The sequence below is a fragment of the Mustelus asterias genome, chromosome 2 (genome assembly GCF_964213995.1).
Source record: "Mustelus asterias chromosome 2, sMusAst1.hap1.1, whole genome shotgun sequence".
NCBI lineage: Eukaryota > Metazoa > Chordata > Chondrichthyes > Carcharhiniformes > Triakidae > Mustelus > Mustelus asterias.
The window spans coordinates 72993799-73011094 of record NC_135802.1 but is presented as its reverse complement, the minus strand read 5'-3'; the positions used below and the strand labels follow the sequence as shown (position 1 = coordinate 73011094).

General features: G+C 41.0%; 1 protein-coding gene across 3 annotated transcripts in view; it reads right to left on the bottom strand.

The window, feature by feature from the left end:
- Positions 1-17296, bottom strand: part of galnt1 (UDP-N-acetyl-alpha-D-galactosamine:polypeptide N-acetylgalactosaminyltransferase 1) — a 132653-nt gene that overhangs the window by 41140 nt on the left and 74217 nt on the right. For all 3 annotated transcript variants that reach the window (XM_078237096.1, XM_078237080.1, XM_078237088.1), the window contains one exon: positions 4677-4843. In XM_078237096.1, the coding sequence (XP_078093222.1) occupies positions 4677-4843 (167 nt within the window). The remainder of the gene's footprint in view (positions 1-4676; positions 4844-17296) is intronic.

Here is a 17296-nt window from a genome sequence, read left to right as displayed (position 1 = left end):
GATCAGAGAAGAAACTGGCGTAAATTGTGCTAACAATCAAGGGTTGGGGCCTATACCCGCCCGGGAGGCCTGCAGTATAGTGCTGAATGTACCACTGCGCATGTGCCAAGATTTCCCCCTGCCTCCCCCCTCCCCAACCTGTCAATTATGCAGCTCCCTGCCTATTTCTGGATGGATGGGAGAATCACCCCCTATATTTAGTACGCCAGATTTGGTTCCTGTGTGATTTATCTATGAGACCATCCAGATTTCTACCAACATGCACTTATCTCTTACTTTTCAAAAACGTTTTCTATTCTTCCTCCCAAATTTCACATTTCTATCATTTATAGTTCCATTGGCCACTTCCTTGCCCATGCACTTAGACTGTATTTATCACCGTGCAGCCATTTTGTATCCTCATCGCAACTTACTTTCCCAACATACATCAATATATGTTACATAAGCTCTCCCCAAGGATGTTCTTGATATAGTTTGCAAATATCTGAGGACCAAGCATCAATCCTTGCATCGTGCCACTAGTTGTAAGAGGTGTGACGACAATATTTTTTTTTAGTATTTCTGGGATCTACTGTGGCATTCTGTCAAACAGGATTATGGGGACAGTGTGTGTATTTGTGTGCAAGACTAATTTAATTAAGCTGGGTACTAAGTGTCTCCAAGGTTGAGGACAGCTAAGGGGCTGGAGTGAAAAGTAGGCATTTGATGTGAATAGGGCCAAGTTAAATGTTCTACAAGTAATCAAAACATGGATATAAAGTTATATTAGGTGATAAGCAAGGATTTGAATTTATTGCTGGTTCAAAGGGAGGTAATAAGTTTACAACTTAAAAAGGTCATAAATAATTAAGGCAACGTTATTAAATTTTATGCTTCCTGGAAGTGGTGGCCACAGGGAGAACACAAAAGGTTTTTTTATACTCTGGGAGAGGTAAATTTCAAAGGAGGATAAGGACACTTGGGAAAAGAGGAAACATAATGTCTTTCCCCAGTGGTGCTTAAATCTGGTTTCCTCCACAGCTGAACCCCAACTATATTCAAATACTCTATACCCTATTCATATACTCTATATTCAAATACCAAATACTGCAGATGTTGTAAATCTGAAAAGCAGGAAGAGCTAGAAACACGTAGCAGGTCAGGCAATATAGCCTGAGAAACAAAATTAGCATATCAGGTTGATGACCTTTCACCTGAATTCAAATTTTAGTTCTGCATTTTTTGCTGGCAAGTCTATGCAAATCTGTACAACTGGTTTATCAACTTTATTTTGCTACAATGCATTTCCTGGTCTGAAATTGATCTTCTTGTATTGTAGTCCATTTCTCTGCTGCTTCTGGATCTTATAGTGACGTCCAAATTATTTACTGCACGCGGACACAGAGCTTGTGCATGCTGTCAGCAGGCATATCACCCAAACACATTGTGCCATGCTCACTAACAAATGGACATCCCTCTCTTATGCAGGACGAGGTGGTCCATAATAGGTGACAGCAACCACTAACCAGCAAGGTGCAGGCATGGCTACATGCCCCCACACCCACGGAGGAAATGGGGCTGGAAATAACAGAAGCAGTCATCACTGAGGCAGCGGTCAATGGCAGGATTGAAAGCATCAAGGATGACAATGGCCTGGGTTTTCCTTTCTTACCAGCAGTGAATGCTGCAAGGTTTGTAAAAGCTTTTTAAAAAATGTAAGAACAGTTTTAAAATATTTAAAATCATAAAATCTCACCTCTCATTGAGCTGAAGACTGACCTCGAGGGGTGAGTCTTCAGCTTGTGATTCACAAGGGGGCGTGGTTTTGCTGGCAATGCACCAACTGGGAGTCTCCCAATACTAAGCCCTTCTACAACAAGAGGAAGTTTCCTGGTGCAGCCAGCAGCAAATATTACTTGGCCACTGACAGAAAAATTTGGGCCATTATGTTTTTGTCTAATTCGCCGTTTCAAATCTACCTATTTGAACAAACTGATTCAATAGTGCAATAATTTTGAGCCTCTACAATTACTTGGCAGGAGAAAGTAATGGATTTATTTATTTGGAAAGAATTATTTACAAAGGAGGACAATAAAGGTGTCCATATTCTTCAACTCCTGAGGGTTAACTGCCAAGCTCAAGCACCAATCTCCAACTGCTGCAACATGAGCTTCGACTCGCACTCCACCTCCGCAGAACATAAGTTTGGAGTTGCATTCAACTGCCACTCCGCACTCTCCGCCCCGCTCTCCACCACCGCTTCACATTCCCAAAATTGCGCTATAAAGTTGCGTATCACACTCCGCTGTGCTACAACAAATATCTTCTTGCATGGCTCAGTATTTGTTTTATAAAGCTCCTGTGAAGTGCTTTAGGACATTTTATTTTGTTAAAGACACTGTATAAATAGAAGCTGTTTTGTTGCAACACTGAAAAAGTCTCCCAGGATAATCAACAGCTAGTGGACTGTAAGTTGGTGCAAGTATATTGGTTTACTTTAAAACAAACTGAAAATTTGCTATTTTAGCAATAAATTTGTATTCTAATTAACAGCACGAAGAAGTTATTTCCATCTTTAAAACTACACTGATGGAAGTATGAGTATTAGATATTGAAGTTTATTATTGACTTAATATCAAAACAGCTGCGCAGTTAGATAGATCATTGGTAGGTAGGGCTGGTTGTGGGTAGGTATGGAAAGTACAGAAAATACGTTAACAGGAAGGAATTAAGAGTTAGACAACCGAGCGTGCTTTGGCTGGTTGCCATAACAATGAGCGGAAATAGCTGGAAGAGAGGTGAAGTTGTGATTCAGAAGCTGGATTTGAAGCATGCTGTCTCACAAAGAGGTGACAGGTGAGGGAAGCATTTAAGTAATCAAGCAACCTAAGAATGAAGTATATCACATGCTGAAAAGAAAGGCAACAAACTTCAATGAATCCAATCTGCATGTCCTCCTGACAAAGATATCCAGAAGGACCAAATATCCACCCACATATGGTACACAAGTGTCACTCCTTTGATCACTAGGGCTAATTTGCAGAAAAAAGTATCTCTTGATCTTATTCATATGCTTCAAAGGAATGCCCAATATTTATGTGCAAAATTGAGAGAGATTACGTATCTCTCTCAATTTTGCTCATGAATGACCACATTATTGTGTAAAACAGTGGTTCCCAAAGGGTGCGGCGTGCCACACTGGTGCGGCAAGAGGATGGCAAGTGTGGCGGGAAGATTCAAGGACAATCAAAGAAACATTTAAACATGGATTAGATATTTTTCCAAAGTGATTGTTTTATACTTTCTGAATGTCCCATGATCATATTATAAAGTAGTTGTGTTCTATGTTATGAATCAAGCACTGCTAAGAGTTGGTTTTTTTTGTTTTTGAATGCATCAATAAAAAATTTGGTGTGGCGCGAGCAAATTTTTATTCCGAAAGTGCGGTCCAGTGAAAAAAGTTTGGCAATTACTCGTGTAAAAGGTCCACGATTTCAATGACCGTAACTTTTGAGGCAATATATAGAGTGTAACAGCAAACAGTAGCTTGTTAGACAACCAGAGCTCAGTAAAAGACAAACGTAATGTGGGAAAAAAATCTTTTGTAGATCTCGACTGGGAAGTGTGGTGTGAAAACCAATTGGTTTCATGACAATACAACAGGTTTTATAGTTTTTTTTCCCCATGTGTCAATTCACAAATGATCACATTTATTGAATTCAATTTTATAACTTGCCACAAAGGGAATTGAACTTATAATTTTGTCAGTCCAATAGCAGAGACCATACAACATTGTACCGATCAGCATGGTAGTAGATCACTACTAGGACTGCAGTGGTGAAAGAGAAAGACAAACCATCACTTTGTCCAGGCACCTGTTATTAGAGACCAATATATGCAAACTTAGCAGAGTTGCTCACATTCTCTAAAACATAATGGAGCCCATAAGTAATGTGTGTTAAGTCTAAGGTATAGCAGAACAATTGAGATCAAGGTATTATTTGCTTCTTACTTTTGCAATCAAATCCTTTATTGTTTTGCTACAAATTTTGTTATATCTGCAAGACTAGCATGGAGATTTGATGGTGTAGTGGTAATGTCACTGGACTAGCAATCCAGAGGCTGAGGCTAATGCTCTGGGGACATGGATTCAAATCCCACCACAACAGCCTAGTGGAATTCAAATTCATTTAATAAATCAGGAATTATGTAGCTAGTCACAGGTGATCATGAAACTATCAACTGTTGTAAAAACCTATCCGGTTCACTACTGTCAGGGAAGGAAATCTGCCATCCTTAGCTGGTCTGGTCTGGCCTACAGCAACATGGTTGACTCTTAACTGCCCTTGGAAATTGTCGAGCAAGGGCAATTAAGGGTGGGCAACAAATGCTGGTTGTGCCAGCAATGTCCACATCCTGTGAAATAAAAAGACATGCTTTGACTTATTGCAATAGGTAAATAAACCAAAGCAAGTGAAACTAAATATTGTTGGTGAACTGCTATTATGTGAGATATAAAATCGTTTCTTCTCACCAAGGACATTTTGTTTCAACTGGGGTCATCGCTAACATTTAAACAGTAGAATCCCTGCGTTGCAAGCATCTTGTTTGTTCACTTCCTTTCCAATTTTTTACTCTTGATATTTTTAGGAACCTTTTACAGCTACTTTCGTTTTTATATGGAAATGTTATCTTACCTCTCTCACTAGCGTCATCCACCAGGATAATCTCCTCTAATAAATGCCGCGGTGACCGGTTTATCACACTGTGCACAGTGCGTAACAGAGTGCTCCATGCTTCATTGTGAAAAACTATCACCACACTTGTCTTCGGTAGACCATCAGGATATACTTTTGTTTTACATCTAAAGGAAACAAAAACATGGATAATGTGCAAAATGCTTTGTACATACTATCTTTTACATAAACCCTTGCGAGACACAGCAGCTTTTGACAAATGGCCTGAACAACAGAAATGTCCCGTCAGCAAAAATGCAAGTGTTTCCAGTTTCAGGTGCACAAAATGTACTTAAATTATATTATATTTGAGTTATATCACATAAATTGTAATAGATCAGAAACATAAAAATGAAGTCGAGCAGATAAGAAAAATACACTAAATATGCCAGTATAGCAATACCCCAACAGAAACTATTTTCAAGTAGTTCATAAATGTTTCAAAATTGATAAATACTTTGAGAAAAAAACTATAATTCGGTCTTCAAAATAACTGGATACTATTACAAGTTCAGCACACGTGGTCTTTATTACAAAAAAGGAATGTCATTTGCTAGGATATGGATTACATCATTCTTGATAAAATAAAGTCACAAGTCCTCGATCACTTTGTGGAAGAAAATACTTGATCCATTTACACACACATCTTTGATTTTTGATTTGATTTATTAGTGTCACATATATTAACATATAGTTTCTTGTGCGCTACACAGAAAAGCATATCGTTCATAGAGAAGGAAACGAGAGTGTGTAGAATGTAGTGTTACAGTCATAGCTAGGGTGTAGAGAAAGATCAACTTATGCAAGGTAAGTCCATTCAAAAGTCTGACAGCAGCAGGGAAGAAGCTGTTCTTGAGTCGGTTGGCATGTGACCTCAAACTTTTGTATCTTTTTCCCCGACAGGAGAAGGTGGAAGAGAGAATGTACGGAGTGCGTGGGGCCCTTAATTATGCTGGCTGCTTTGCCGAGGCAGCGGGAAGTGTGGACAGATTCAATGGATGGGAGGCTGGTCTGCGAAATGGATTGGGCTACGTTGACGACATTTTGTAGTTCCTTGTGGTCTTGGGCAGAGCAGGAGCCAAACCAAGCTGTGATACAACCAGAAAGAATACTTTCTATGGTGCATCTGTGAAAGGTGAGAGTCACAGCTGACATGCCAAATTTCCTTAGTCTTCTGAGAAAATAGAGGTGTTGGTGGGCTTGCTTAACTGTCTTATCACATCATTGAAATATTTCAAACTGTTGAGTTAAATGAATTAATTTCTTTTTAAAGTGTGCATATGAATGGTTTTGTACATAAAACAGAGGCGTGTGGGGGGTGGGGGGGGGGGGGGGGGGGGGGGGGGTGGTGTGGAGAGGGATAATTAGGGCAAGAACGTCCATTCCACAAACAACATATAATTCACCTCATCTTTGGAATGTGCCGAATTCATGTAACTTCAAGTGAAGATTTTTCCTCACTCCAAAATCAAGTCAAGCAGAACTTCACAACTGTCCATTTAATCTTATATTTATGACCAGTTTTGTTATAAACCACCTTAGCTGATCACAACAACAAAGGTTCAAGTTTCTTTTTCGCAAGGATATGCTTTTTCCAAATCCATATTCATTAAACTACTGAAACTGTGAGCAACGAGGAGCAATTCAAATAAAGCTTCGAGTCAATTTATATTAGCCACTAAGTGCAAAAGAAAAATTATAAAAATGCAACATCTTAGACACACACATCAGAAATAAGGGAAGTTAGTGTCCAATAAAAAAGTTAAAAGAATGTACCAGGTTAAAGTGTCCTTTGATTGCCATTGAGGTGTTGATTTTTAAACTTTGCAGGCAATTTGGGTTAGCTGGTTTAATGGATATGGCCAGATGTAGGAGATGTTAAAATTATTACACGATCTCAGTTTGCTGGTAGATTTCTAATAACATTGGCTTTCAAACCAGCGAGAGGCCGAGAGAGTGACAGAAGCTTTTAGCCTATTTCCTCTGCTGAAAACATTTTTGCAATTTTGCTGCAGTGGCTGCAACCTGGCCTGATATACTTCACCCATTTTGCATTTCTAAGGGGTTTTGGCTGGGCCTCTCCATGGCAGCCACTGTTTCAATTTCAGTACTTAGCATTTAAATTTCTCTTCTTCAGACAATGACAAGCTTCGGTGGGTCTCTGAATTATAGGAAATGTCTCTCTCTTCACACACCCTGGGGTGATTTGTTTTTCACCTTCACTCTGGAAGGTTGCTTTCCGTTTTAAGTAGTTTTCGCTGACATTTCAAATTGCAAATTTTCCAGTCAGTTGAAAGCTGAAAAATCATATTTTCAAAAATAAAGAGGCATAGCCTTGTGACACGTTTCATATTATTCATTCTAGATCAGATGTTGTCCTTGATCACAACATTTCTGAAAGCTGTAACATTGTTGCAACATTTTAACATCTTCATGCTTATTCTTTTAACTCATCACTGGGAAAAGGTACCATACAACAATTTAAAACTCAGAACATACTGCTTATTCTATACATGGTATGTGATGTTCCCTTCAACAACATTTAAATTGAATGCAGATAACAAAACCATGAAATTTCCTCCAGTAAAAGTAGCCCCTGAAAATAAAACAAACTGGAAATCTCCAAGGCAAAAAAAAACTGAAATAAAGAGTACACACTTGTATTCACAATTTGTTTCTCAAAATATGCATTTGAAAAGCCCCTTAGATCAATCTAAAGAAACTCTTAACAGTGTTTAGGTGAGTACTAATACCGAGTATAGGAGAGGCGATGGCCTAGTGGCATTATCGCTAAACTATTAATCCAGAAATTCAGTTAACGTTCTGGGGACTCGGGTTTGAATCCCACCATGACAGATCATAGAATCATAGAATCCCTACAGCACAGAAAGAGGCCATTCGGCCCATCGAGTCTGCACTGACCACAATCCCACCCAAGCCCTACCCCATACAGATGGCGGTATTTGAATTCAATAAAAAGATATCTGGAATTAAGAATCTACTGATGACCAGGAAACCATTGTCGATTGTCGGAAAAACCTATCTGGTTTACTAATGTCCTCTCGAGAAGGAAAACTGCCATCCTTACCTGGTCTGGCCTACATGTGACCCCCAGAGCCACAGCAATGTGGTTGACTCTCAACTGCCCTCAGGCAACATAATAAATGCCTGCCAGTCAGTAATGCTCATGCCCCACGAATGGATTAAAAAAAAACTTGTATAGCAATGCTTGCATCTACTCCAACAGAATTTTCCTTTTGTAAATATGCAAATTATTGCAATGTAATTCTTGCAGCATACCATTTGAAGATCAGCAGAATTATTGTTCATTTTCTTGGCAATTAACTTACAATACTGGACTATCTCTAGTAATTGATTCGTTTCACATCAAAAGCACCCAAATTAACACCCAGCACTTATGTTAGACAGCTACAATTTCTGAAGTGGAAGTTCCTATTGTTGCATGCAAACTAACTAATTTTGACAAATGATTTCAAATGTAAGCCATTCACCTTTGAAGATATTACAAAGCACCACTATGTGGAACTCGGGCCAATTTGCATGATAATTTAAAATGGCGATTATTTAGATGCAGGACTTAGAAGCTTATAAGTCAGGAATTGCAGACAACAGAAGGGAATTTCAAGAACATGTAATCTGCATTTCAAGTTTTAAAAATAATGGTTCAGGTCTTCCGGTCAGCAATGAGACTGAGGTCTACGCTGATTTAAACTAGGGTTCCACTTTTTTTGCACTGGGCCTTTATGGATTGTTCTCTCTCTGGTGATGACTGCAAGTGCAATCATCACCAGAGAGAGAGGGAGACAAGTAGTGGCGAGAAACGAAAGTGCCGAGGCCATGTCCCTTTTGACGTCAGTAGTGGATAGAATGTCCCTCAAGGTCCAGCAGCCTTGCAGTGTTGTGGACAGTAGTCTTCTTAAAGTTTGTAAGGCACTTTTTAAAACTGCTTTTAATTTTTAAATTAATCTTACATGTAACATAAATAAACATGGAAAACGTTTGAAATGAATGCATAAAGTACTTATGATACTGCAAGCGTAAATAATTTCAATTTTTAAAAAAACCTTTCAAATAGGGGGTAGGGTAATTGGGAATGGGGTTGGTGTGACAATTGTTCTGCAACTTTGCTTTTTAATACCTGTTGGAAATGGAAAAGTCTTTCTGATGCAGCTTCCACTGTAAGTCACTTCAAACCAGACTTCCCCCTACCTGTGTAAGGGGACATTCAGGGCATCTAGCTCAAGTCTATGAAGGCAAGGTCAGGGCTGGTGGAATCCACAAAAGTATTCGAGGCATGTATTTCTGCGCTCCAAGAGTCTAAAGTTCCTGTGTAAGTACCATGCACATGCAAAAGTCAGGACTTCCAATGGATCTTGATACTACAATCAGAAGTTCTGGGCCATTAGATAAGAACGATGAAGTGAAGAAACATGAACAAAATGCACTTAAGAGTGTCTCTACATCCTCAGGAAATCCCAAAGCATTTACAACTAAGGGATTTCTATTGTTATATCAGAAACTTGACTATTAGCATAAAGCACATTTCTGCAAGTAGCAAACAAATAAAGACGAGATAATATTCCGAATTTTGTGTTTAGCAACAAAGGAACAATGGTTGCTGTTGGTGGCTGTGATAACTGTTTTTTTTTTAATTTTTTAATTTTATTTCATAGGGTGCCTCCATCTGGAGGCGTTCCACCCCCCCCCCCCCTCCCCTCCAGAGGCAGCCATTCAATTGGGCAAAATCCTTCAAAAAGCATCTTTATGTTTAACTAATTGGATTGCGATTTTTTGATGAGGTAGCTGGGAGGGTTGTGAGGGTAAAGTGGTTGATGTGCCCTGTCGATTGTCAAAAAGAACCTAACTGGTTTACTAATGTCCTTTCGGGAAGGAAACCAGTATTCCTACCTGGTCCGGCCTACATATGACTCCAGACCCATGGAAATGTGTTTGACTCTTAAATGCCCTCTGAAATGGCCTAGCAAACCAACTTGGTTTCAATGCTTACAAAGCCAATAAAAAATGAAATTAAACCAGATGGAACACCCACCATCTACCTAGGCACTAGAAATCACAATGGCAAACCTAGCCCTGTCAACCGTGCAAAGTCCGCTTACTAACATCTGGGAGCTTGTGCCAAAATTGGGAGAGCTCTCACAGACTTGTCAAGCAACAGCCTGATGTAGTCATACTCAAAGATTTATATCTTACAGATAGTGTCCCAGACACCACCATCATCATTGCTAGGTGTGTCCTGTCCCACCAGCAGGACAGACTGAGCAGAGCTGGTGACACAATGGTTTACAGTTGGGAGTGAGTTGCCCTGGGTGTCTTCAACATCAATTCTGGACCCCATGAAGTCTCATGGCACCATGTCAAACATGGGCAAAGAATCTGCCTGCTGATTACCATGTACCATACTCTCATAGCTGATGAACACCACTCGGAGGAAGCACTGAGGATGGCAAAGGTGCCGAATGTACTCTGGATGGGGTACTACCAAGAGTGGCTTGGTAGTACCACTACAGATGGCACTGGCTGTGTTGTAAAGGATATATCTGCTAGACTGGGACAGGTGATGAAGGAACCAAGGAGGAGGAAAAACATACAGGACCTCATCTTCACCAACCTGCCTGCTGCAGATGCATCTTTACCAACCTGCCTGCTGCAGATGCATCTTTCTATGACAGCATCAGTAGGAGTGACCACCACACAGTCGCTGTGGAGCCAAATTCTCATTTTCACATTGAGGCTATCCTCCATCATGCTGGAGGATAGTACTACCACCTTGCTAAACAGGAAAGACTTTGAACAGATCTAGTAACTCAAGATTGGGCACCCATGAGGCATTGGAGGCCATCAGCAAGAGCAGAACTGTATTCAACCACAATCTGCAACATCATGACCCGGCATATCCCTCACTCTGCCATTACTACCAAGCCACGGGATCAATCCTGGTAAATGAAGAGTGCAGAAAGGCATGCAAGGAGCAACACCAGGCATACCTAAGGGGGAGAGGGGGGGGGGGGGGGGTGCGATTCTCTCAGCCCGCTGATAACGGGCTGGGAGACATCAGCAGGGGCCGTTAGCGGGCTCTCCACTGGGCCCCCAGGACCTGGATTTCCGGAGTTATGAGCTCCGCATCAGAAATTGGCATGGAGCTGATTTCCATATTAAAATTCTCATTTCAATGTCATTAGTGGGCCCAGGCAAAGATTTTTTTAGTGCGGAGCTGATTTCAATATTTAAATAAATCAGGATTTGCATCCCATTAGCGGGTCCGGGACTGAAGTCTCCGGGCCCGCTAGCATCTCCCCCACCTCCGCCAGGAGTGGTCCCCTCCAGCAGGGTTTATAACAGCTCCCCATGAATGGGGAACAGACGGCCCAACCCTGCTGGAGGGAACAAAGGCTATGGACCCCCCCCCAAGGAGGTCAGGGGTAAGAGTGGTGCCAGTCTAGCAGTGCCAGCCTGGAATCCTGGCAATGCCCAAGGGGCACCTTGGCACTGTCTGCCAGGCAGTGAAGGCAATAGATAGAGTGCAGAGAAAATTTATAAGAATGATTCCAGGGATGAGGAACTTCAGCCACAAGGATAGATTGGAGAAGCTCAGGCTGTTCTCTTTGTTGAAGAGATAGTCAAAAGGAGATTTGATAGAGGTACTCAAAATCATGTGAGGTCTTGAGAGTAAATAAGAAGAAAGTGTTTCTATTGGTAGAAGGATTCAGAACTAGAGGACACCAATTTAAGGGGATTCGCAAAAGAAGCAACAACATGACCAAAACCTTTTTTAAAAATACACAAATGGTTAAGATCTGGAATGCACAGCCCAAGAGAAGATGCGTATAAGATTATGAGGGGTATGGGTAGGGTGAATAGAAAGCAGCTTTTCCCTTTGGCAAAGGGATCAATAATGAGGGGGCATAGTTTTAGGGTGAGGGGCAGGAGATTCAGAGGGGATTTGAGAAAAAAGAAGAAAAAGTGGTGAGAATCTGGAATGCACCGCCTGGGCCGGAAACCAAAGAGTATATGGATGAGCACTTGAAATATAACATTCAAGGGTATGGGACAAGTGCTGGAAAGTGGGGATGTGTGAGACTTTAGTGGTAGTTATTGTCGGTGCAGATTCGCTGGGCCGAAGGGCCTTTTCTGCGCTGTACGATTCTATGACTCAAAATGTGGTGGAGGCAAATTCAATTGAGGCCTTCAAAAGAAAATCAGTTAACTGGGCAAAAAAAATGGTACAGGGAAAATGTCAGGAAGTTGACCTAGATTAATTAAAATGTTGGGAGGTGGAACTAAATTAATCACTTTTGCAGAGCCTGCGCAGATGTGATGAGCTGAATGGCCTTCTCCTCTGTAGTGATTCACTGAACCTAATAGAGGACTTTCGTGGAGATTGATGGGGTATGAAACAATGACAGCGCTGGGCTGGAAATGTTCTTATTTTATTACATAGAATGAATCGGAGATGGTTTTCCTGTGAGAGATGCTTCATTGACCAAACTAAATCAAAAAGAAAAGGGTTTGTCATCAAACTTCTCGGCATAAAAATATTTGCAAACATTTTGATTATAGAAACTAAAATCTGCAATCATAACTAGTATTTCATAAAGTATATTGTAATGTCCCACAAAACAGGTGCTCCTGTAGAATTTCAATCTTTTGCAAAATCCCCAAAATCTCATCTCAAGCTCACTTGATCAAACTCATTTTTTAAAAAAAAGTCTCTATTTTCAAATAACAAGTCATCCCAAGGAAAATACCTGAGGCTATATCCACTCTAAAATAATCGATGTCTACATAGTCAAATACTTTTCCATCACTGGTGGTATTGTTATTACTCTCCCAGCCACCCCACCCACTCCAGTAACAGGGTGAGCACTGAAGCACGATTAGAATACCAGGTCAAAAAGTAAAAAGGCATGTGAGAATAAGTTTTAAACTTTTCAATAACTGAAGACCATTATCTGACATTCTTACTCATTTTAAAAACTTCTGCAAGCAAATGCAATGAAAATTTGAGTATTCACTTTAATGGAGTGAATTCTCTGCCAGATAACAAGGTCAACAGTGGAGCTGTCCATTGACAATTGAAATGTTCAGCTACATTCACATTCCTTAAATACTGGAATATTACCAGTCTCCAGCTGGATCTGGATAACATCCAGGCTTGGACTGAAAAACGTCATGTGGTATTTGTACCATATAATTGGCAGGCAATGATAATCTTGTGCAAAAAAAAACAACTGCGGCATTTCTCCTTAACCTTCAAAAGTACCACCATTGCACAGTTCCTCAACATCAACATTTTACGAGCCAGCATTGACCAGAATCCTAATTGGGCCAACCATATCAATACCAAGTATTTGGTGATGAGTGACTTAACTGCTGACCCTTCTCCACCATAAAATGTTCAAGGCAGAATTGTGGTGGAAAACTTACCACTCACCTGGAAGGTTGCAACTGCAATAATATTCACATATTTTGCCACCATCCAAAAACAAGGGATCCACAAGAGATGGGTGAGATCCTAAATGAATATTTCTCATTAGCATTCACTGTTGAGAAAAGCATGGATGTTAGGGAACTTGGGGAAATAAATAGTGATGTCTTGAGGAGTGTACATACAACAGAGGTGGTGGTGCTGGAAGTCTTAAAGCAGATCAAGGTAGATAAATCTTCAGGACCTGATGAAGTGTATCCCAGGGCATTGTTTGAGGCTAGGGAGGAAATTGCAGGTCCTCTAGCAGAGATATTTGAATCATCGATAGTCACAGGTGAGGTGCCTGAAGATTGGAGGATGGCAAATGTTGTGCCTTTGTTTAAGAAGGGCTGCAGGGAAAAGCCTGGGAACTACAGGCCAGTGAGCCTCACATCTGTAGTGGGTAAGTTGTTAGAAGGTATTTTGAGAGACAGGTTCTACAGGCATTTAGAGTCAAGGACTGATTAGGCACACAGTCAGCATGGTTTTGCGAGTGGAAAATCATGTCTCGCAAATTTGATCGAGTTTTTTGAAGGGGTAACCAAGGTGGTAGATGAGGGCAGTGCAGTTGATGTTGTCCACAAGGACTTTAGCAAGGCCTTTGACAAGGTACCACATGGTAGATTGTGAGGTTAAATCTCACAGGATCCAGGGTGAGGTAGCCAAATGGATACAAAATTGGCTTGATGACATGAGACAGAGGGAGGTTGTAGAGGGTTGTTTTTCAAACTGGAGGCCTGTGACCAGTGGTGTGCCTCAGGGATGGATCGGTGCTGGGTCCACTGTTATTTGACATTTATATTAATGATTTGAATGAGAATTTAGTAGTAAAGTTTGCAGATGACGCCAAGATTGGTGGCATAGTGGACAGTGAAGGTTATCTCGGATTGCAACGGGATCTTGATCAATTGGGCCAGTGGACTGACGAATGGCAGATGGAGTTTAATTTAGATAAATGTGAGTTGATGCATTTTGGTCGATCTAACAAGGGCAGATCTAGGGAACAGGTTCATAGATCCTTGAAAGTGGAGTCACAGGTGGACAGAGTGGTGAAGGCATTCAGCATGCTTGGTTTCATTGGTCAGAACACTGAATACAGGAGTTGGGACGTCTTGTTGAAGTTGTACAAGACATTGGTAAGGCCACACTTCGAATACTGCGTACAGTTCTGGTCACCCTATTATAGAAAGGATATTACTAAACTAGAAAGAATGCAGAAAAGATTTACTAGGATGCTACCGGGACTTGATGGTTTGAGTTATAAGGAGAGGCTGGATAGACTGGGACTTTTTTCTCTGGAGCGTAGAAGGCTTAGAGATGATCTTATAGAGGTCTATAAAATAGTGAGGGGCATAGATCAGCTAGTCAGTCAATATCTTTTCCCAAAGGTAGGGGAGTCTAAAACTAGAGGTGAGAGGGAAGAGCTACAAAAGTGTCCAGAGGGGGCAATGTTTTCACACAGAGGGTGGTGAGTGTCTGGAATAAGCTGCCAGAGGTAGCAGTAGAGGCAGGTACAATTTTGTATTTTAAAGAGCATTTAGACAGTTACATGGGTAAGATGGGTATAGAGGAATATGGGCCAAACGCAAGCAATTGGGAGGGATTCAGATTGAGGTATTTAAATTTTAAAAGGGATTGATGAAGTAAATGTAGACCAAATGTTTCCTCTAATGGGGCAATATCGAACAAGTGGTCACAGGTATAGGTTGAGAGTAGATTTAAAACTGAGATGAGGAAGAACCACTTCTCAGAGCGTGGTGAATTTGTGGAACTCACTGCCCCATAGCGTGGAGGAATCTGAATTGTTGAATCGTTTCAAGGAGATAGATATATTTCTAATAAAAAAGGGATAAGGAGATATGGGGAACAAGTGGGGAGGTGGATTTGAGACCAGGGAGAGATCAGCCATGATCTGACTGAATGGCGGAGCAGGCTCGAAGGGCTGAATTTGCCAACTTCTGCTCCTAATTCTTAAGTTCCCATGATTCTCTAACAATTAGATTGGAAGTCAATGCAGCTGTTTCTTGCTGCAACTGAATATAATTTCTTGTATAGCTAATGAGGGAAAGAAAACCTCCTCAGGTGTTCACTTTAATGAAACTGAAATAGAAGTTGTCCAGCATTTCTATTGGAAAATAGATAAACACTGACCATCCAACAATTGGTTTCCACAATGCATAAATGACTACCAGCAGCTTTCTTACAAAAGCTAATGATTGACTAGATAGAGAAAGTGACTTGCTAAAATGCAAGGGTCTAAAATGCAAACAAGGTACTTAAAAAAAGAATTAAAGACAGAGTTTATTGACACAAGTATAACAGCATTGTTTCCAAAGTTTTCAATTTCCAAGAATCTGATCAAGGAAATTAAATTTGGTGAAAATCCAATAAAAAGCTCAGTAAACAAACAAAAAATCATTGCCAGTGGATGGATCATTTGTAGGCAATAAGATTTCATTGTTTCCTGTGCACCTATTTTCCAATAAAAGCTAGGTGGTGAAAGAAACCAGGAAATATGGCTAAGTATTTCAGAAGTGCCCCAATCATGTTTACAGATATTAGATTGTTCTGGCAGTTTAAAGAAAATCCTGTTTTTGGTGTGAGGTAATTTATTGATTAAATTCATAAAACTTAATTTGATCATCAGCAACTAGCACTTTCTAAAATGGCTGGATTATTCAGATCAAAACTTAGCTTAGGGATGACACTTAACTGCTGCATGACATTCAAGTTTATTAAAATTGTTCGCCACAATACCCAGGCTTGGTGGGATGCCACAAATTTATTATTCACTAATCCAAAGAAAACAATGGGTCAGAACTTGTGGTCGATTGTGAAGCTGCTTGTTACACTAGTTCATAGACTTTTAATAGGACTTTATGAAATCCCATGCTATCTCAATGATGAGCTTCTTAATGCGTTACTGTGATGACACTTGTGCTTTGGGAAAAACCTGTAATCTCTCTTTCTGAAAGTCCCTTTAAAACTATACCTGGAATTGTGATAATTATGGAAAGAGTCACAATCAGATTTCTTGGGTATGAAATCACTTTTCCTTTTACAGCACCTTCTAACCCCGCAGAATTTACCACCGAGATGGATGAAGGGCAGGAGATGCATGTGAAAACCACCACCTCCAAAAGCTCCCCTTCAGGTCATACACTATTATGACATATTGCTGTACCTTCGTAATTGCTGGGTGGAACTCTATTGCTGTATCATAATTGTTGGTTCAAAGTCCCAGAATGCTTCCCCCAAAACGCACTGTGGTGCATCTACATCACATGGACTGCAGTGGATCAAGATGACAGCTCCCCACCAACTTCTCAAGGGCAAACAGGGATGGACAACAAATGCTGGTTAGCCAACAAAAGAATACAAAGAAACATTGAGACGTCTGCCTGAGATTGCTGTGAGGGCAGAAGCTAAAAATAAAAAGGCCAGGAAAGTTAATTAGGGTACTGAAGTACAGCTTGGGTTTAGCAACTGGGAGGAGGATACAGTTGAAGAAAACAAAGACATAGGCCAAAATCCTTGATCCGCATTCACGACAGAGATTATCCAGTGCCATTGAAAATGAATGGAGCTTTGTCTGGAATGCTAACTTCCATTCTCACTTGCTGTTGGGTGGCCACGGATGGGATCAGAGAACCCCACCCACAGATCCTGGTGAAGAAGCACAGTCCAAATCTCTGGCCAGGACAGGGACTGTGAAACTGAGGGTATAAGGCAGCTGAACGAGGCGGCTCGCAAAGGAGAAAAAAAATACAGATTCCAAGAGCTGAGCAATAAGATTGGGAAAGACATGTCTTCCCAGAGAGAGGGTGGGGGAGGGAAAGAGAGAGGGTGGGGGAGGGAAAGAGAGAGGGTGGGGGAGGGAAAGAGAGAGGGTGGGGGAGGGAAAGAGAGAGGGTGGGGGAGGGAAAGAGAGAGGGTGGGGGAGGGAAAGAGAGAGGGTGGGGGAGGGAAAGAGAGAGGGTGGGGGAGGGAAAGAGAGAGGGTGGGGGAGGGAAAGAGAGAGGGTGGGGGAGGGAAAGAGAGAGGGTGGGGGAGGGAAAGAGAGAGGGTGGGGGAG